Source organism: Uloborus diversus, chromosome 4 (genome assembly GCF_026930045.1).
Source record: "Uloborus diversus isolate 005 chromosome 4, Udiv.v.3.1, whole genome shotgun sequence".
In the NCBI taxonomy this organism is placed as follows: domain Eukaryota; kingdom Metazoa; phylum Arthropoda; class Arachnida; order Araneae; family Uloboridae; genus Uloborus; species Uloborus diversus.
In genome coordinates this window covers 137,092,634-137,114,576 of record NC_072734.1, presented here as the reverse complement: position 1 = coordinate 137,114,576, position 21,943 = coordinate 137,092,634, and the positions used below count along the sequence as shown (strand labels likewise).

Below are 21,943 nucleotides of genomic sequence, written 5' to 3'. Positions count from 1 at the left end.
AAGTGTCACGAACACTTGGTAATAGTTTTATGAAACAAGTATGGCTTGTTTAGGTAAAACAATTGTTTTTCTAATATCTAAACCATAGGCTCTCGAGGTAGGTGGTGATCCCCACAAAGGTCGTGGGCTGTGCCCAGGGGCGTCGCAAAATGTGGAAGAAAAGTTTAAAGAAAATAAATTTATTGCTATGTTTTTGTTAAAAAGAAGAGTACACATAAAGCTTTTAATACACATGCAAATTGATTTTTGTGTTCTATTAGGTAGTGGGATACATGAGCTTGTTTGGAATTACCAATTTTTTAATGTCTAAAATGATCTTTGTAACACACAAAACAATCATTTTCCAGTGTGGAACGATTTCTTGATTTTGTTTTCAAATTCATCATTAACAGAGAATCCTTGTTCACAGTTGTCAGATGTAGAAAGTTGCATCAGAGTTCTTAATGCTGTTTGGACATTTCTGGGTATTTCTTCTTTTTATACCTGTTCAAAATTTGTTGATATAAGTTGTCTTAAAAGTTACATGAAGGAACGTAAGGTCAATAGCTGTCATAAAACTACTGCAAGATTATAAAACTAGTAAGGTCTACTACTGTCTCTTATTATAAAATAATTCAAGAGACAAAAATTCATGTTTATTTTACTAGTTACATGTGTTTCTAAGGATGAAACTAAAGGTTCGTGTAGTTTTTAGTTATTGTTTTGGGGGGGGGGGGGTAAGACAGTTAAAACTTTAGAGGGAAGGGGAGGTGTCGCCAAAATACTTAAGTCTAAAAAGGAGGTCGCAATGTCTAAAACTTTGAGAACCCTTGATTTAAACAATGAATACATAAACTAAAAGTTATTGCTTGTGCTAAAATAATGTTTTTTTAACAGATATTAAGTAAAACAAATATTTATGTCCTCAAAATTTTGACATTTCTGCTTGTTTTATAATTTCTAGTTTTGGTTTCTCAATTGTAAAATATAATTAATTAACCATAAAAAAAATGAGGGGGCAGTTGCTCCCCTGAATCGCCACCACTGTTCTTTAGCAAGGGTATGTGCCTGCCTGGAAAATGGGAGAGGAGGTCATAGCACAGGACTTGAAATTTTCAAGGGGTTGATTTTACATTGTTTTTTGGTAATATTATGCGGTCTATACAGAGAGGAAGAGGATGCTCCATAGCAAAAAAAAATCAAAATCTCTAAAAATGGTTCTTTCATTTGTTAGTGCTAAAGACACTAAGGGCCTTTTACCATTGTAGTTTGGCGCAGTATAGCCCTCAAGGGCTCTTGCGCCATAAAAAATCAAACCAACCAACCAACCATTATAGTTCTTATCAAAATGAAAAACACATTGTTCTACCTTAATTCAAGTAGTACTAACACGACTTTTGGGCTTCGTTTCCTAAATAGCATAAGTCACAACACAGAACACACACATATTCAAATTCTGATATTAAAATGTATGGTATAGTTCGTTTTGGCATATGATGCAAAGAAAGGCACAAATTCAATTATCAAGAGTGGAATTTCATATATTTTTTTAGAAAACCTGGAAAAGTTGAGGAATATATCTGAAAGTAATAAGGGATAGAATTTCATAAAGTAAGTGAAAAACTTTGTAAATTTATGTTTCAATGTTATAATAAGCTAACAAGTACGAGCCGGATTCACAAATCTTCCCGATGGCTGGTCGTGTGGAAATCAATGCTCATTTAAAAGAAATGAATGTAATATGGCTACAGTGCAAAACTTTCTTGATATTTATTCAAAATAAAAACAAGAAGTAAATAAATCTTAACCTCGAAAACAAACACTTTGCATAAATCACGATTGCAGAAATGAACCTTTTTTGCGTAAAAGTATATAAGTCAGTGGCGGATTTACTAGGGGACAGTGGGAACGACCGCCCTCTCCATGATTATTTTCTAAAACCAATAATATAGAATTGAAGGAATTACAGCAATAGCTACTAATTTCAATCAAGTACATTCCACAAATTTGTTTTAAATTGAGTTTAGGCAGTTACTGTAGTCGAGGATGGACAGCGTTACCCACTTTTTAATCTCAACCTAAGCTCGCCCCTCCCCTCTTTTTTGAACTTTAATAGTTTTTATATATCTATATGTGTCTTCCAACCTTTTTCTTCCATGGACTGCACTATAACAGTATTGCTATGACTTAGAACAAGGGTTTCCAACCCTGGGGGTGATACCCCCAAAGGGGAGATTTGACACTTCAAGGGCGCGATTAATATGTAAAATACAGTGTAAAAGAGGGGAATTGACTTCCTGTCCCCCCCCCCTCTACATGATTGGTTTGGGGGGAGGAATGGCTTTTATGGATTTCAACCGCGACCCCTTTGAATAGCCTGTAAATCTGCCCCTGATATGAGTCGACCCTTTTTCGAACGTAAGAATGCTCATTAAATTTTATTTTACATCTTTATAAAAGGTTTTAAATCGCTGCAAAACATTCCCGATTTTTTTCTGAAAGTAGGGGCTTGGACTTATCCGCAGATTTTTTGTTTTTTTTCCCCACCAAAAATAACCCCCTACTTTTAGACTTCAGGTGCCGATACAAGGATTTTAGAGGGGGTAATGATGAAGAATGCATAGTTTTTGTGGTACGAATAGTTTCTAACGCTGCTTTGGTGTGTCCATAAAAGCACCAAATCGGTCAGAAATGAGGTCCCTAGTAGTCATAAATGTTACTAATTCCATGAGCAATGAAATTATATAGTATTCATAATATTTACTTTTAAAAATGATGAAAAGATTACTGTAATCTTTATTACTAAAAATAAAGCTGAAAATCTGGATGTCTGGATCTCTGTGACGTGCATAGCTCCTAGACTGTTCGGCCAATTTTCATGAAATTTGGCACAAAATTAGTTTGTAGCATGATTTTTTTAAAATTCGATTTTGTTCTTACACTATTCCAACTTAAAGAACATTTTATAAATATAAGATGGACGAGCAAATTACCAAGTTATCATAACGTAGAATCGTAACATGGGCAAGCTAATTGGCGAGAAATTCACCATACATTATTTGTAAATATACAGGCGAACCAAAAGACCTTTTAATTTTCCACTACGGGCAAAGAAGTGCGGGTACCAATAGTTGAGTCATAAAGTATTTGAGCACAATGGATGTATAACATTGTCGACGGTTTAAGGGAGTGGTGTTCATGACCCTCTCCCTGTACCCGCCCCTGGTCGATTTATACGCAAGTATATACGGTATTGTTTTGGAGATGGAATGAATATTTGTACTCAAGTTCTGTTCTTTCTGAACACAATCAGTTGAGAATCTTTGTTACGGGTAATTGGATGGTAATTTATGTATGTAGTAGGTAATTTATGTAAATGGATTAAATTTTTGCGGGGAAAGCAGGACAAGGGGTCATTGTTTTAAGCTATTTAAATCTCAGGCTAACTTGGAAATCAGGAAAAACTACTACTTTAGCAGGGTCGTGGGCACTTGGAATAGCTTACCGGAAGAGGCGGTAATGAGCAAGGGAGTGGATAGCTTTAAGAGGGCCATTGATCTTCATTGGGGACTAATTAATTGACTAGGACCAGCCTAGCTGGGCCCAGAGCCTGTTGCTGGTCGTCACATTTGTATTTGTATTTGTAATTGTTTCAGGAGGAAAAGATTGATATTGTTAATTTCAAATAGTATTTCTTTAAGTGACTTTGTAGAAGGATGAAAACTGAAAACCAATATACCAATTTGCTACTTACTAAGGATCTGGAGCTTCTCAAACGTGACCAAAAACAGTGGGGTCATTTCATGACTTTGCAACGACAGTTGTTTATATATATATATCAGATTCGCTTATAAGAATTTTATTTCGGGAGGAATGATTAACCAAAGCTTAAGATTATGACTACTATCAAGCTTTAAGTGAAGATATTGCAAAATCCTTACGATGAGAAGTTTAAAATTCACTTTGGAGGGCCCAGGCACCTTCGGCACCCCCTTCAAGTACACCTTGGGAGCCCACTTGGGGGGGGGGGCCCATGGCGCGTCATTGAAATTTTAAGGGAGTTGTTTTGAGGGGAACCTTTTTCATTTTTAATGGGAGTTCTTTCTTTGGGGGGGAACCCTTGATTTTAGAGGGGATGGGCACTTCTGTATATATCAGGGGTGTTTGTGATCAGAAAATTTTGGTCTCGCAACATTTTTAAACTGAAAAATTACATTAAAATAAAAAAAAAACTTTTAAATTGTTTTTTCCAATGATGTTTGAATGTATATTTGAAGAGTTTTTGCGGGAGGGGGGAGGATCTAATTTCAGAAAATTTCTCACTGACTTCAGAAAATTTTACTTGAGTCTACTTGCACTCCTGACTGATGTATATATATGTATATATATATATATATATATATATATATATATATATATATATATATATTCCAGTGGTGGTTACTCTGACACCTGAAAGTTTTAAAATTCTTAGATGTGCGGGGAACGATTGATGTAAGAAATAAAAAAAGGTACAGGGATGTTGTTTCTCATCAACTTTACCATTGATATATTTTTATGGATACAAAAGTAGAATCAAGTGCAGATTGTAGAAAAAAACCATAATAATAATTGTAATAATGATAAATGTAGATAAAAAAGAAAATGATATTAGACTCATCAATCTTGGAAGTCTCAAAAAGGAAGGGGTGCAAAAATATAAATTAAAAAAAAAAGTTAAAAGCTTTGTAAAAATAAGATAAAAGTGAAATACATGAGCAGCACTTTGCGATGGATATGAATGCCCTCAGATCCAGGCCGGCCTCCCCTTCCAGGGACGGACTGGGTCCCGCATGAAGACACCAACCTTGACTCCCAAGGTGCACAGGTCGAGGGAGCAAGGAAAGAAAAAAAAAATTAATTTGAATTTTGACATCTTGTATTCAAATTATGTTTTTCGCAATCACGAGTGTGTGCATGTAAACGTGTGTGTTTGTGTGTGGAGGAGCATGTGTGTTTGTGTGTAGGGTGTATGTGTGTGTAGGCATATGTGTTTGTGTCTGTGTGCAGGCATGAATGTGTGGATAATTGTGTGTATGTTTTTGTGTATATGTAAGTGTCTGTATGTATGCGCATGTGTGTAGGACGTGGATGCAACCTGGAGACGGCTTTCGCTATAGGAGCATGTAATATTCCCATGATAATATCCCTGTTATTCTTTCCTCCATGGTTTATAGCCTCGATCCAGGCGCCGAAAGAATAGAACTCTAATGCTCTTAGTTCGAGGCTAACAAGTTAGTGTTGGTTTCGATTTCGATCTCACAGTTCGATGATGTAGCTTTATGTGTACGTTAGTGTGACTGTGTTGTCCGTAGTAAATAAATAACTATGTGTAAATAGCATCTCTCAACTCCTCACTAATAAAATATACTACAGAGCAGCATCGTGAGGAGCCGGTCGACGGTGATGGTGCGGAGGGTGGCGGTGGGAAAATAAAGTGATAGGACGCCAAAAACAGTCAAGTGAGAACAATAAGCAATCGTGTTGCTCAAAAACTAAAGCGCATTGGATCGCGGACGCTAAAAAAAAAGGTTGGATGGCGACAGTCCGACCCTGTCCGCTCCCTCCATTATAAACCTATAAATCTTATTATACATGTGCTCCGATTCTAAACCGAAGGCTGACATGCCTCTCGTCAGTTTTGTGCTCCAAGCAAATACATAGCTGAAGAGAGTGACTCCTCCTATGTTCAAGGAAGGACCCCAGAATAACCGATATTGGTTTTTATATTTTGTTTATTATTGTTTATATAATTTTCCGGTTTCATGTAGGGACTCTAATCTCCTTCAAAATATTGTCTGTATGCATTAATACACTTGTCGCAAATGCTTTTACCGTTGCTGAAACAGAGCTGGAAGGGGGAATTTACTTGTGATCTCCTCTCAAGAGCATCATCAATAGTATACAACCTAACACAAATTCTTTGTTATATTAATCAAAACGGTTAAAGGACTTCCAGCAATGGAGCCTCCGTGGTTACCGTGGGAGCGGCCGTGTTTGTCAAGTGGGGCCATGGTTTATCTTAACTGTAACAGATCATCGCATTAATTTTTTTTTTCAATGGCAACATTTCTTCTACTGTTTGTTTACAAATTGAGCGAAACAGTTGTCGGTTCAGGTTTTGATTTTGATCATAGCAGTTTTCGTCATCTCAGGAAATTACGGCTTTTATGCTTTTTATAAATTCATGATGTTTTTTTGGACCAAATAGATTTCACTCGTCTATGCAATTTTTTTTTCGAGAATTTGTTTTTGAGCGATGTCAGGTTATGGAAAATACAAAGTAAAAAATGTAATTTGTTCTTTTTCGGAAGTTCTTCTAATAACTCTTAATTTCAAACTTTTTTTACTATTGTATGACTGCAATGAAGCTCTAATATTGTTTGCTATTAAATTTCTGAACAAGGTTGTTTTAAAATTTTCAACAAAAGCACTTTAAAGGCTAACTTTTCGTTCACAGAGCTGGGCGATGTAGGGATTTCTACATCGTGATGCATCGCCAACCTTACATCGGTATGTTGCGATGCATCACGAGGAGATATTTCGATAATTGGAAATCTGGCGATCTTTCTTCTTTGGTGTCAATTCTTGGCTCCAGCGCCTTCGCGAGATGTATTTTTCTATGCAAATCAAAACAAAGGGATCGGAAACATCTATTGACTTAGGGTTACTATAAATCAGCAGGGTTACCAAAATAAAATAATTTACGCCAAAAATGAGACGACCGCACCAGATTCCCAATTATCGAAATATCCCCCCTCACGATGTAAGTTTTTCTCTTTTTTGTAGCACCAGAATGAAATTGTCAAAAAAAAAAAAAAAAAAGACTTGAAAGTGCAAGATAGCAATAAATATTACAGACTTATTTTGAGATTACAATGAACCTATTTTTTTAATGCAAAAAGATGTGAGCTTATGGAAGCTATTTTGCGTTTAAAGCTTTTTTTTTTTTTTTTTTTTTGCATTTTGTTTATTGATATATATTTATATATATAGTTATATATTTGTATATAAAAGTATATGACTCAAAATATTCAGTGTACATGCAAATTTGGAAAAAATCCAATAAGTGAGTAACAAAATTAACTTAAGAATCCACACACAGCTTACGTTCGACGAGCTCGACCGGTAGGTTAGTTAATCACATGATAGCTAATGATCACGTGCTCCAATCCACCAATCAACAGCTTAAAATGGTAACCGGTGAGGTAACCGATAGATGATAGAACGCTGCGGTTTGTAACTGGTTGACCGGTGAGGTTCGTCAAACGCAACCACAGTTATACTATACGGTCCTCCTTGCTACCAGTGCCTGTGGTTTAAGCAATTTAATGGGGCCCTAAATGCAATATTTTTAAAAATCCATATTAATGAAAAACAAAAAGAGTATAGTGTAATATTAATGGGAAAATGCTTACAGAAGTGCATGCTTTTTTTTTTTTTTGAGCAATCACGATTGCTTATTGTTCTCACTTGACCGTTCTTAGCGTTGTGGTTCCTTTTTCAGCTTGAATCAGCGGCCTCTGCCGCACCACCGTCCTCTGCAGGAGCGTCAAAATCCGCTTTTCCTGGTTGGAGACATCCATGTCCTGTACACACACGTGCTCACACACATACACACTCACATATACACACGCCTACATGCATACACACAGGTCTACGCACACACACAAGCCTACACATGCATGCATGCACGCCTACACACATACACAACTATACAAACGTAACCAATCAGGAGGAGGGGCAAGCTTGAGGGGACAGGAGCCGTTTCTAGAAACAATAACTCCAATGAATTGGGTCCTGTCGCAACTCTTGATTGCGAAATACATAATTTGAATTCAAAATGTCAGAATTCAAATTAATTTAATTTCTTTTTTTTTTAAAGGTTTAAAGCTATTACAGTGAAATTATTTTCATTTCAGCTGACTTTTTTTTTTCTTTCTCTATTTAGCTTCCCAATTCAGCATATTATATTCCTAATTTCATAAGTTCATCTGAAGAGAACTTTCTTTTGGAAAAAATTTACAGTGCTCCAAAACCGAAATGGAAGACATTATCAAATCGAAGACTTCAGAATTGGGGTGAGAATCATTCTGCCCTTAAAATCTCCATACTTTTTCATTTTTCTCTGTAAAAAAATAGTTGGAAGCTTATTATTCTTTATTGTTGTACATTATAAAACTGAAAATTACTGATTTTGTTTCTTTTTATTATTTGTAGGTGGACTGCCTCATCCTAAAGGCATGATTCAAGAAGAGTTACCAAAGGTACTTTTTCTGTCTTTGCATAGTTAAATCGGAATATGATTTAAATCGGCTGCACTGATTCCTTTTAAACTGATCAAATAATATTAAAGCTTTAAATTAATTTTCACTGAAATAAAATTAAATTCATTCAATGAAGTCTGATTGAAATAAAACTTACTTTACTGTTGTTAAAATTCATTTCATATTTTAAAATTAATGCAACTGCTCATTTTATCACACTTGTTGGAAGACCAAAAAAAAGAACAAAAAATCATTCTACACAAAAATAAATGTGTATTCCTGCAAAAAAATTTATTTTTCATATTAGGAAGACTTTTTAACACAAAATACAGAAGAAAAAAACTGCGATTTTTTTTTAAAGTTATAAAATGAATTAAAATTATTTCTATTGTCTTTGAAGAAATAAAAAGCTAAAGTTGCAGCTCAAACTGTAGCAATTTTAGATAATAGAAAGACACCAGTTGCATTCAATTTTTTGCAATACAAAAAACTTCTGAGGAATATAATATTTTTATGGTCTCAAACTTAAAGCAAGGCTTTACATACTTTTTTCTGGGAGACAATAAAAAAGTGCAATATAACAAGGGGCAGTTGTAACAAAGGGTAGCTGTATTTCATTAAGAAAATCTATCGTTATTCAGGGGTCTGGCCAGAGGATATTTGGGTCCGTTAACGGACCCTTCACAAAAATCCGATCAATCAAAACGGACCTTTCACAAAATCCCGATCAAACAAAACGGACCTTTCACAAAATCCCGATCAAACAAAATGGACCCTTCACAAAATTCTGATAAACAAGATCGGATCTGTCACAAATTGTTTATTGAAAGAGCAAATCTGAAAGCAAAATAACGCATATTTCTGTGTATTAAACCGATAATTTTTGGAACCTTTTTTTAAGTCAAATTAGAGGGATCAGCTTATACAAAATCGGCTAATTTTGAAAAAAAAAAAAAAATCGGCACCCTTGCGATGCTCCTGCAAGTGATAAATAATTGCTACTGCCAAATAAATATAATGGTTGTTTGTTTTATCACAGCTAATTAGCAGCGGTGTTGTTGTAAACTTTTCTGAAAAGGCATTGGTAAGCACTTTTCTCTGCTCATGATTTAATAAACAATAATAATATATATCTGCGAAATGAACTTAGAACTGCAAAGTGATACTAAGGGTGAGGAAAAAATATGATCGCTTCAGATAGGGTTACCAACTTCAAAACTTTCACCACTTTTAGGGTCTGGCGTTGAACCTTTATAATGACTTGATTAGAAAATATTCTCATCATTTTGTCGGCTTGTCAATATTTGCGTTTTTACGGTGCAGTGCGAAGCGATATTTAATTATTATTTTGGGGAGAAAATTATATGGGTTTTGATTTTTCGATGCTAACAAGGATGATTAACTTTAAATAAAGTCTTTTAATTACCGTTTTTTTTTTCTTTAGATGTCTACATTTTGAAAAATGCAATCTTTTAACATCCGATATGAGAATCATATTTTGTTCTTTTTTCAAGCTAACTTCGCTTTATTAGGATTCAAATAAATGAAAAGTCTCTTTATTTCAGTTAGAACTCTCATTTCAAGTTTTTAAAGCAAAATTCCATTTTCTGTTATGAGTCAAAAATTAAAATGCTGAATAGATGGTTTATTTTATTTTATTATTATTATTTTTTGGGGGGGGGGGTCAACTGTGTTCACAGATATTGATGATATGTTATCATAGGACTCTAAAATGCAATTTTAAAATAATTTTATCAAAAATATTTCTTTTACAAGCCGTTTTTATACTTTTGATGCCTTCACTTTGAGAATTGCAATCTCTCTGCATCCGCTATGGGAATCCGATTTTTCGAATTTTTGATGATTACTATGCTTTGTTAAGAGGTAAACAATTGAAATAAAGTTTTAAACGAAATTCTGTGCTTTTTAAGAGTGTCTTGGGTCAAAAAGTTGAATGCTGAACCCTATTCTGAATTTTGTTTTATTTATTTATATTTTTGTTACAATTATTTTAAATACTGTACAGAAATATATCTAGTATAATTTAACATAATTCAGAATGGTAGATAAATATTGATACTTGAAAGTACGATGCCCCCCCCCCCCCCCCCCCCGCGCCAAATATCAGAAAAAAAATCCAGAATGATTTTCTCGTCATAGAAGAGGAAAACACTCAACTTAAAGTTTAGTTGATGCAGTTTGTGCCATCTCTAAATTCTAAAATTTCGTTTCAACAAAAAAAAATTTTTTTTTTTTTGCGAAATTCTTTAAATTTTTCACAAAATTAATTCATTTTTCGCAAAATTATTTGATTTTTCACAAAAAACGGACCCTGTGAAAAATCCTGGACAGACCCTTGTTATTATAATATGACGGTTGTAAATTGTATTTTTGTTCAAGAGAAGCAATTGTGTCTTCATTTGGTCTTGGTTCTTCTTTGGTATTCATTGTAAAAATTAAATGAATATATAGTAAACAAAAGGAGGACATTTTGATAGTTGAGCTGTTACCAAACTTTTAATAATAATTATTTAGTTTTTGTGCTTCAGCAATGAAATAAAGCAGTTTAACATGTTGTATATAGTAGTAGAGTAAATTTTATTGTTGGCGTCATCAGTGCATTTTACCAGATCATTGACAACTTGGACATCACAATGATAGTTGTAATTTATTCTTAAATGAAACATTAGTTCTTTTTTATCAATTAAAGGTTTATACAAACTATTTGATTATGTTGAATATGTTCTTTCAGAGGCGGCATTTCAACATTTCATTTGGGGGGTCGAGTTTTTTAAACATGAATTTCTCAATACGGAATAAAATACGAGTACATTTTTTTCAGTAAGGTCATTCAAGAAATTTAAATTTTAATTTCCACTTTTAATTTATTTTATTGCAAACTGTAACAGAAAAGATCTTGGTACTACCGTTTCTAAAGTAAATTTTTAATGTATGATTTTTGGAATCCAGAAGAAAAGGAAATCTTGGTACTATATTCCGTCAATATCCAGTGGCATGCTCTTGGCAGTATAGCTGAAGATGAAAGTTTTGCTTGTCCCATCATGTACCAAAAAAAAAAAAAAAAAACTCTAATCTTCTGAGACACGAAAATGATCTTTCACAGTTAATTGAGTTGATTGGAATTGGTGAAAAATAATTGAAGCTACAAAGTTATGTTAGAAAATGCATCTTAAAAAATTTTCTCTTCAAAAAAACCCACGCAAGTTTAAAATTTGTGCTCTAGTCTTAATTTTTCATCATTGAAGTACACTGGCTCTTCACAAAACAATTCTTTTTGCTTCGTTCAACAACTTTTACGTGTAACTGAAATATTTTATTTATCTTGTTCAATAACCTGCACATATAATATTGAACTTAGATTTATCACTAAATCTTGTATTAATTTCATAAGAAACTGAATGAATCTATTATTTGATACAAAATATTGAGCTAATCATATGACTTTGCATCATCATGTGGATTTTTGTCACTTTTTTAAATATTTTTTTTAATGGGTCCAATAATTCCAAATTAACAAGAAGCTCTTAATAGGAGCTCAATCAAGACTTCCAGCTTTAACTTTTGAAGGCCATTTTGTACCTCTCAGTTAAAGAGCACTCTGCAAAAATATTTGTTGATGCACGATTTTTTTTTCAAAAATAGTCTTTTGTAAGAAGTTTCCACGAAAGTATACAATGTATTGAATTGCTCAAATATGCCTCTTAACCGAAGGAATCAATGTTCACTCACTTACTGAACGTACATTTAAAATATAAGCGCAACAATGAACTCAAAATACCAAGGAACTTCTGGTAAAAATCGGGCCAGTCACACCTCTGCACTGTCCTTTCACATTGGAAGCAGAAGCATCATCTTAACACTAGACTTACAAGTATGAGGCGTTTAATCCATATGTAGATATTTCATCTTTAGTTGAAACAAACTTATTTTTCATCTGTTTTTTATTCTTGAGTTCTGAAAATGATTCATGAATTTCTAAGTTATTATCCTAATAGCGAAAAACAGTTGCTTGTGTCTGGACAGGTCTCAAGTTTCATCAACTTTTACTAAAGATCATCTGCAGATTCTTTTTTTTTTTTAAATTCCTATTGCATATGATGATCACTGATTCGCGCATTATGTAAATTGAATTTTTTGACTTCTTAATATTCTGTGCAAAATATTTGAGGGTGCAACCGCCCCCTCTTGATCCCACTATTTGCCACCCCTGTGTTCTTTAATTTATTTAAATTCCTTTATTGAATTTTATTGTTTTTTAATATTAAATGGAAAATTCAAAATGTTGGGCATTTCAGCTATCCAAACATGCTTTAAATTATTTATATAATATCATTACTTATTTATTTATCTATTAAATCTATGTTTTCGTTTCAAACATAATTTTCCAAATTAACTAAAATTTCACTGTTGAATGCATTTATATGAAACGTAATGTCTATGTCTTATAAGTACATAGTTTTAAACATTTATTTATTTATTTATTTATCACAAATGCCCAGAAGATTGGTTATGAATCAATTAGTTTTCTTGCCTTCCAATACTTCTGAACTTTACCAAGATAGAAACATTGTACCAAGTAGCAAATTTTTTTTTCTAAGAAATAATTTTGCAAATGCTGCCAAGCTCAGCACAGAAGTTGTACCTGCACTTTTTATGAAAATTGAGTTATTCTTACTAGGTTATTTTTAATAGCTTATTTTACCTATTTACAATACTTTATGATCATTTATCGATGGGAAATATGTTTAAAAAATTCTGAAAAAGTGGAATCTAAAACGTGTTTTCACCAGATTAAAAAAGGGGGCAGGGTGCAAAGCAAGGGCAATTTTTAACAGATATTTTGTAGTAGAAAATGCGCCTTTTTACTGTTTTCTATACTACTTACATGAACGAAACCCAAGTATTTTCCATTAGCAGTTATTTTTTGAATCATAAGTTTTTTAATGAACAACTTAAAAAAAATATGCCTAAAACTGACAAAATTAAGATTTATATTTAAATTGAATCCAAGTGTATAAGAGAAGTGAGAGTTAAGTTTCAAGGCGGTGAATCTTTAGGTCTGCTTTGCTTTATCTAGTGTGAAGTAGTTTGCTTTTGTGATGAAGTTTTGTTAAATCTTCAAAGGGACATGGAAGGCTCTTTGAGAAATGCAAAAGCGAGGATAAAGTGCAGCATCCTCCTAAAAATGCTGGGGGAAACACTACTAAATCAAGTATGGAGCCGTAAAACTGTAAAAAGCAGTTTCTCATTTTGAGCTCAGCTCTGGATAGGACTTTTGCACTTAGCACAGCAGTATAAGCATTAAATCAATTTTTTTTCCCTGTAATATTTTCAACATTTTTCTTTAATTTCATGTTGCTTATGATGTCATATAGTTAGGTTTTTTAATTTATGATGTATTTATAAACAAACTCAGGTTACAATTGAAGATTTCACATTTGTGATGATTGTTTGCTTTTTAAATATTAGTTAGATTTAAAAATTATGAAACATGATGTCAGTATTGTATTTACTTTCAGTAAAATGTAGTACATAAAAATTTCTATAAATATCTTTTTGATCCATAATTCGTTCTCCTAATAAAACTCATATTTTAATGTGTCTAAGGTATTCAAAAAGTAGATTAATTGGTTTCCATTCCTTGTATGTTTTATATGACAAATTGAAACCAGAAACAGTATCAATCTTGTCTGGAAAGCTCAGTTAAAATTGAATGAAAGCCACCAAAAACTCCGAGAGCTTGTTTCAAAAGCTAGGAAATGTAATTATCTTAATTAATGACCACATTTTAAAGGCAATTTGTTATTAAATCCTACCAGTGCCAGATCTAGAGGGAAAAATCCCTTGCCTCCATCTGCAACTTCTGGGGGCGTCAAATTTATCCTACTTCTGTGTTCTTTTTGTTGAAACTCAATATAAAAACTTGGGCAATGGTATCAGTTTCAAGATTTGTCACGGCTTGGAAAAATCAAGTCTGGCCCTAACTTTTCTTTTAGAAACACTAGTGCATATTATTGATAGTTATGAACTAATATTTTTATGTATATTTTATTTTTTACATTTTCTAATTAGTGGTGTATCTTTTGTATTAGTGGCTGTGCAACGTTATAGACAAAATTTCAGACTTGAATATATTTGGAGAAAAGGTACCAAATCATGTGTTAGTAAATGAGTATTTGCCTGGTCAAGGTATTATGGTATGAAAATACTTTTTGTATATTTTATAGTATTTTATGTACTTTTCTATGGAAAAATTCTATTTAATTTCAACACTATGGCCTTGTCGTACTGAAAAATGAATTCAAAACGCACTTAAACTATGGCTTTTGTTGTAAAAGTTTGATTTATAATTTTCCACTCTTTAAAATTATTACAGTATCGAATTATAGTATTATTTTTCTCACTTGAAATATGCAAATCAGTTCTGGTCTGTTTACCTTAACACTAAAAAGACTGAAATTTGCTGTTTGTCTAAAAAGTATGTAGGAGCCAGTGCAGGATTAGTTAACAGAAATTTCTTTTTTTACTAAGCTAGTGGAAGACACTAGTTATAACTACTTGTTTTAACTGGCAACAACTGGCATGCATTGAAACCTCTATTGCTCCATTTAACTGTCAATTATTACAACATGCTATTAATTTAGGCTACATCGAAAACAAATGAATTTTAACTAGAATCTCATCAATTCAAGATTTTCTTTTAAAACTTTGTTAATTAGGATTTGCAATAGCTTTTAACTCATGAATAAACTTGGAAATTGAGAAATTACTGATCTGTTGATCAAGTCAGGGATCAAAGTCGTCTTATATTTCGTACAAACCTTATATTTTTATAAAAAGGCAAAAACTGTCCCATATGTCCTAGAAATCCTATACTTAAGAAAATATTCCATGTTTTTTGGCAACCCAGGAACTACTTACCGAATTTCACAATATTATAATAATCCAATTTTGTCATAGTTTATTATTGTAGCATCTTATTTTGACTAGTTGACGCACATGTGTTTGGTTGAGTGGCATTAATGCATTAATGATGTAGATGTTCATATGAATATGGCAGATAACCTCATCAGTAAATATTGGGATTTTATTAACACAAAAATGGAAATGTAAAGCTGCATGTCCTTCTGGCCGAAGTTGTAAAAGGTTGATGTTACTTTTTCCTATTGTTAAACTTTTGTGGAAAGAAGCAATCAACTTCAGAATTGTTTTAAAACAAATTATTGGCCAAACACGAGTTTGGACACCATAATTATTCTTGTAGTAATAAAAGATAGAGAAAATATTATTAAAGAAATTAGCAGAAAATTCTGATGTAAATATGGATGTGATTTATTGTTACTAATCAGCACACTTCAGAGAAAAAAATAAAAGAAGAAAATCTGAAAGAAATGAAATTTAAAAAAAACTTGAAGCTTAACTCTAATCCAGTTCTAAAAAAGAAAAACAGTCTGATGGTATGCTAAAGGCTCTAAGAAAAACTTTTCATCAAACCAGACCATGATAAACAAGGGGAATAGCAGGTTGAAATTAGGTCTTAAATATAAATGCATGGCTGATATTACAACAGATTAGGCATTAACAGATGCTGGAAATTAAAAAAAATAAATAAAAGCTGACTAGAAAGAGACAAACAGTTGTGCGTCTCATTTGTTTCTACGATTTTCTCAATTTAAAATTGAAATCAAATTATTTTCTCCCATTTTTTATTGCTATTAATATTGTTTTTTCCCCGTTATTGTTATTATTTATTTAGTTATTTATTTATTTTTTTTTTTGGTTCCAAATATTTCAACTTGCTTTATTCTGATGGCAAAAAGTTAAAGGATTAATAAGGTATATACTTCTGTGATCATAATCAACATAAAAAAGTATTTTTTTTTTTTTACATTGTACATATGCATAATTTAACAATAGCTGTTTACATTTGAAAAACAAAAATCCTATATTTTTTTTAAACATGTCCTAAGTATTGGGGATTAGTTTCTTTGTCAATGCCAAGCGAATGATTTTCCAAAATTTATTTTTCAGTTGAAAGTTAAGGATAAAATCCTACTTTTTCACAACTTATTTTACATTTTTGGAGCCACAATGTTTTCTCTGACATTCAGTAGTATGAAATATTAATGGGCTCCATCATTTAATAAGTAGTTTTGTTCGTAAACTTCTAAGTTCCTTTATGTAAAAAAGACGACTCAAATAACCTCTTTTTTAAAACTGTGCACATGTTAGTTTACATGTAAAAAGTTGTCAAAGCTTTGTACTAAGGTATGAATAAAATAAGACAACATGAATTAAAGTACAAATAAAAGCATTTAAAAAAAATTTAGAATTCAGCAAACATCTTTTTTTTTTTTTAAATTTTCTTTAGTCAAAATCATTTGTGGTTGTTCTTCTGTTGTCAATTTATATTTTTGAAATCTTGCTACATTTGAAGAAGTCTACTTCATTTGTTAATTTCTTGTCGAGCATTTGTCTCTTCCCCGTGATTTAGAAAACGGCCCTTTAATTTTTTGTTGATGATGTTTTTCCTGAAGTGCAGAGGTCCTGCCATTCATCCTTGTTTTGATAGTGTAACATTTTCGTTTCTGGTCACTACTTGTTTATGTATGTATGCTCGTCTTGCATTTGGGTTCGTGGATAATTCTTTTATGCACCAATGAAGAGGCTTTTTTTTTATAGCTTTGATAGAGATGTATTCTTGAGCTTTTAAACTCTTTTTTAATGCTTTTATTTACTTTTATTCATGTTTTATTTTATTTATGTCATTTTATGGTTTTATTCTTCGTACACTTTTTAAACCAATTAAAACAGAAGGAAAAACACATTTTCAGCTAGAACTTTATCAATGACTGATTTTGCAACATTTAACTGACACAAGTAAAATTTTAAAAAATCAAAATTTAAAATTAAGTGATATTTATATATTTTATTATTTAATAGGTTATATTTTTGGACATTTTACGTTAGATTACATTTTGATATTCTATGCTAAAAGGCCAATCATACAGTTGAATACTTTGTCTCATGAATGATTACTTTTTACTGTTTTTTATTAAAACTATTGTTTGTATATACTTTAGCCCCATGAAGATGGTCCTCTATTTTATCCAACTATTGCTACTGTGAATATTGGATCTCATACAGTGTTGGATTATTATGAAAAAATAAATACAGAAGAATGTTCAGAAGCAAAATTGGTGTGTATTCTTAGCTTCCTTTTATACGTTTACAATAATTTGCAATCTACATTTTGCATGTTTCACATGTTTTTATATTTGCAATTTCAATAAAACTGTATGGCATAATGACATATTAGTGATAATAATAAGTTACAAAACACCATCCGTGATAACTTGTAATTAAATAGTTCACTTTTTGAGTAAAAATAGAATTGAAGGGCTGAAGGCAGGAACGTGGCAAGCGACACTTTTGAAAAAATGAGTTTTTTGTTCTAAATGCTACTTTGATAATTGAAATAAACATGACAATGGATTGTGTCATTGTCAGAAAAACATTTCTGGTTTTAGTATTGCAAAATATAGAATGTATAACATCTATAAAAAATATTTGTAGAATTTGTGTATTCTTGCCCCGAGCCCTTCAATTGGCTATTACTGACTAAACATCTAAGTTTGTAAGGCCTGTGGTTTTTATAGAACTTTGTTAGATTTTATTGCAATATTGCAAGAATGTGTCCTTATTCTTTTTTTTAATGTAATACTTGTGGTATACATTCATTGAAATACAGTAATCTTTTACATATTGAAATACAGTAATCTTTTACATATGCATAAACTCTCTTATGCTGTGTGCCTAATTTCTAACAATTTAAACCAAAATTGAATGAATCACAATTATTGTAATTTAATTTTAATTTATTCGTTTGTGATCAGAGGTGAGTAAAAAAATCAGTAAAATTTTTTGACACCGTTTTTAATCTCCTATACCTTCTGCTTTTCAAAAATAATCTTATAAAACACTGATGTACTTGCTTTGACCTATGGACATTTAATCATGCAAAAACACAAAAATGATCCTTAGTTTTGAAGCATTTAAGAAATTGAAATATATGAGTTAGGCAGAGCCATGTTTATTTTATGAAATTCCACTTCATAAAATTCCTTTCAAGGCAGTCTTGTTATTTTGAGGGGTCATGATAGAACAACTGCCTCCCCCTCCCCTCCAGACAATGCATATGTATTCAATACTTTTTATATGAAAAAAGAACAAAATGCATAGTAACATTGTTTCCAAAATGATGCGGGGAGGGAGAGAGGGGGTCAATTGACCCTTCTCCCCCTTGATCACCTGTGTGTGTGATAGCCAAGTGATGTTTCATTAATGATCATCATTTCTGCTAAGAAGTGAAATTTTTTTTACTTTATAACAGAGTGGTCACTATAACTAAGTTTAACTGTATATAAACTAATCAATGACTTGAAATCAACAGAGCAAAAAAAGGCACAGCAAATGATCTCAAACTTGTTAACATGAGGAAGTTGAATGTATTTCAGTTAAACAAAAATAAATCTATTTTGCTGTATTTTTGTGAAATTATTATGTTTCTTGTAGGAGACAGGGCATAACAAGAAACATATTGGATCACTATTATTGGAGCGATGCAGCTTACTACTGGTGCAAGATAATTTGTATCAGGAATATCTTCATGGAATACAAGAAAGAACTGTGGATTCTATAACAGAAAACATTAAAAATTTGGATTCAGTTAGTGCAGATGAAGGGCAAGAGCTTAATCGGGATTCAAGAATTTCGCTAACAATCAGGCATGTGCCTCACACTGTAAAAACCAAATTTCTGTTTGGAATAAAATAATTATCTCATTAGTTTTTAATTTTATGATCTGTTTGTTTGCAAATATGCATAAATAATTAGATAAAAAACATTTGTACCAGGAAGTTGTTTTTTTTAAATGCCTTTTATATATACTGCTGTAAGTAGCTTGCAATTACATTCTTACATTTTCTTCCCAGGGGTCTATCCAGGATTTTTCACAGGGTCCGTTTTTTAAGAAAAATCAAATAATTTCGAAAAAAAAAAAAAAAATCTGGTTAAAACGGAATTTTAGAATTTAGAGATGGCACAAACTGCATCATTTAAACTTGAAGTTTAGTGTTTCTCTCCTCTATGTTGAGAATATCATTCTGGGGTGATTTTCTAGTATTTGGCGAGGGAGGGGGGGCATTGCTCTCTCAAGTATCAATATTTATCTACCATTTTACATGATGTTAAATTATAATAGAAATATTTCTGTACAGTATTTAAAATAATAATAATAAAATTCAGACAAGGGTTCAGCATTTAATTTTTTGACCCAAGACACTCTTAAAGAGCACATAATTTCGTTTAAAACTCATAATAAATTCCCGGATTTTAACAAAAAAAAAAAAAAGATTTTATTTGTTTGCCTCTTAACAAAGCGTACTAAACATCAAAAATTCGAAAAATTGGATTCCCATAGCGGATGCAAAGAGATCGCAATTCTCAAAGTGAAGGCATCAAAAGTATAAAAACGGCTTGTGAAAGAAATATTTTTGATAAAATTATTTTTGAATTGCATTTTAGAGTCCTGTGATAAACATATCATTAATATCTGTGGACACAGTTGAAGCAAGAAAAAAAAAATCCATCGATTGAGCATTTTAATTTTTGACTCATACAAGAAAATGCAATTTTGCTTTGAAAACTTGAAATGAGCGTTCTAACGAAAATAAAGAGACTTCATTTATTTGCATCCTAATAAAGCAAAATTAGCTTGAAAAAAGAACAAAATATGATTCTCATATCGGATGTTAAAAGATTGCATTTTTCAAAATGTAGACATTTAAAGAAAAAAAACAGTAAGGAAAAGAGCTTATTTAAAGTTAATCATCTTTGTTAGCATCAAAAAATCAAACCCATATAATTTTCTTTCAAAATAACAGTTAAAGCAAATATTGACAAGCTGGTAAAATAATGAGAATATTTTCTAATCAAGTCATTATAAAGGTTAAACGCCAGAAGCTAAGTGGCGATAATTTTGAAGTTGGTAACCCGATCATATTTTTTCTCCATCCTTACTATCCCTTTGCAGTTCTAAGTTCATTTCACTGATATATATTATTATTTATTAAATCATGAGCAGGGGGGAGGGGGGGGGGCTTACCAACGCTTTTTCAGAAAAGTTTACAACACCAAAAGTGCTTACCAAGGCCTTTTCAGTACAGTTTACAACAACACCGGGCCCCGCTAATTAGCTGTGGTAAAACAAGCAAATAAAATTATTTAAAACCAAACTTATTTTCAGCTGTTAATTTCTTTCCAAGATACAAACAACAAGCATTATATTTATTTGGCAGTAGCAATTATTTATCGCTTGCAGGAGCATCACAAGAGTGCCGATTTTTTTTTTCTTTGCAAATTTATCAGATTTTGTATAAGCTGATCCCTCTAATTTGACTTTTAAAAAGGTTCAAAAAATTATCAGTTTTATGCATGGAAATATGCATTATTTAACTTTCAGATTTGCCTTTTCAATAAACAATTTGTGAAAGATCCGTTCTTGTTTATCAGAATTTTGTTAAGAGTCCATTTCGGTTGATCGGGTTTTTGTGAAAGGTCTGTTTTGGTTGATCGGATTTTTGTGAAGGGTCCGTTAACGGACCCAAATATCCTCTAGCCAAACCCCTGCTTTCTGATTTATAAAAGCCTTAAATTTTTATATTATTGAGAGCAGGCTTGGAGTCAATTACAAGGGAATGTATTTGATTATGATTACGAGGACCTAAAAAGGGGGGAGGGGATTACGATTATAATCCTCTGACAAAATGTAATTATGATTACAGCAACGATTTGTTTCCGTAGAAAATGTGATCGATTACGATTATGATTACCAGCACGTAAAAAGGGGGGAGGGATTATGATTATAATCCTTTGACAAAACGTAATTACTATTACAGCAACGATTCGATTCTGTAGAAAATGTAATCGATTACGATTATAATATGCCGATTATGATTTTGATTATGATTACAGACTCATAATATAATGTTTATATATCACTCATTTGCATCAACAACGTGATAGTTGAAAATTATGATTTTTGATTTAATATTAAAGAGATATGTGCAACTACTGTGTAGTATTAACTCAAAGATTATTTATTTTGAATTATTGCACTGTTGTTGAAAAGGAGGAACATATGAAAGATAAAAAACGTACAGATAACTTAAACTGCGTACATTACACACCGCTACAATGACTGTACATTGTATACAGGTATAGGCACACTCTTATTCAAATGTATATTGAATGCATATTGTTTTTGACTCAGCTGTTCATTATTACTTTGCCACTGAGGTAGTTCTGCCTTAACCCTTGGCTTAAGGGCGATAACTTACTGCTAAACTGCTCAACATTTTAGAGCTTATAATTTCAGAAAATTGTGAGGTATATTTCAGCATTTATTCTTAACTATTTAGTATAACATCAGTTAATTTAATACACTGCTATTTAAAAAAAAGAACCTCGTATGGTTCTTGATGCAGAAAAACTACAAAATAATAAAATATGCAGAAAGTGTAAATAAAAGGTACGAAACTAGACAGTTGAAAATTTAAAATTAAAAAAAAGAAAGA

General features: G+C 32.0%; 1 protein-coding gene across 1 annotated transcript; it reads left to right on the top strand.

Annotated features, from left to right (window-relative positions):
* Nucleotides 1-6,119: 6,119 nt before the first annotated feature.
* Nucleotides 6,120-19,210, top strand: LOC129220228 (alpha-ketoglutarate-dependent dioxygenase alkB homolog 6-like). The gene is made up of 6 exons (XM_054854593.1): nt 6,120-6,310; nt 7,970-8,099; nt 8,239-8,285; nt 14,399-14,503; nt 17,390-17,506; nt 18,882-19,210. The coding sequence occupies exons 1-6, from the start codon at nt 6,278-6,280 to the stop codon at nt 19,140-19,142; spliced, it is 693 nt and encodes a 230-aa protein (XP_054710568.1). The 5' UTR covers nt 6,120-6,277; the 3' UTR covers nt 19,143-19,210.
* Nucleotides 19,211-21,943: the final 2,733 nt, after the last annotated feature.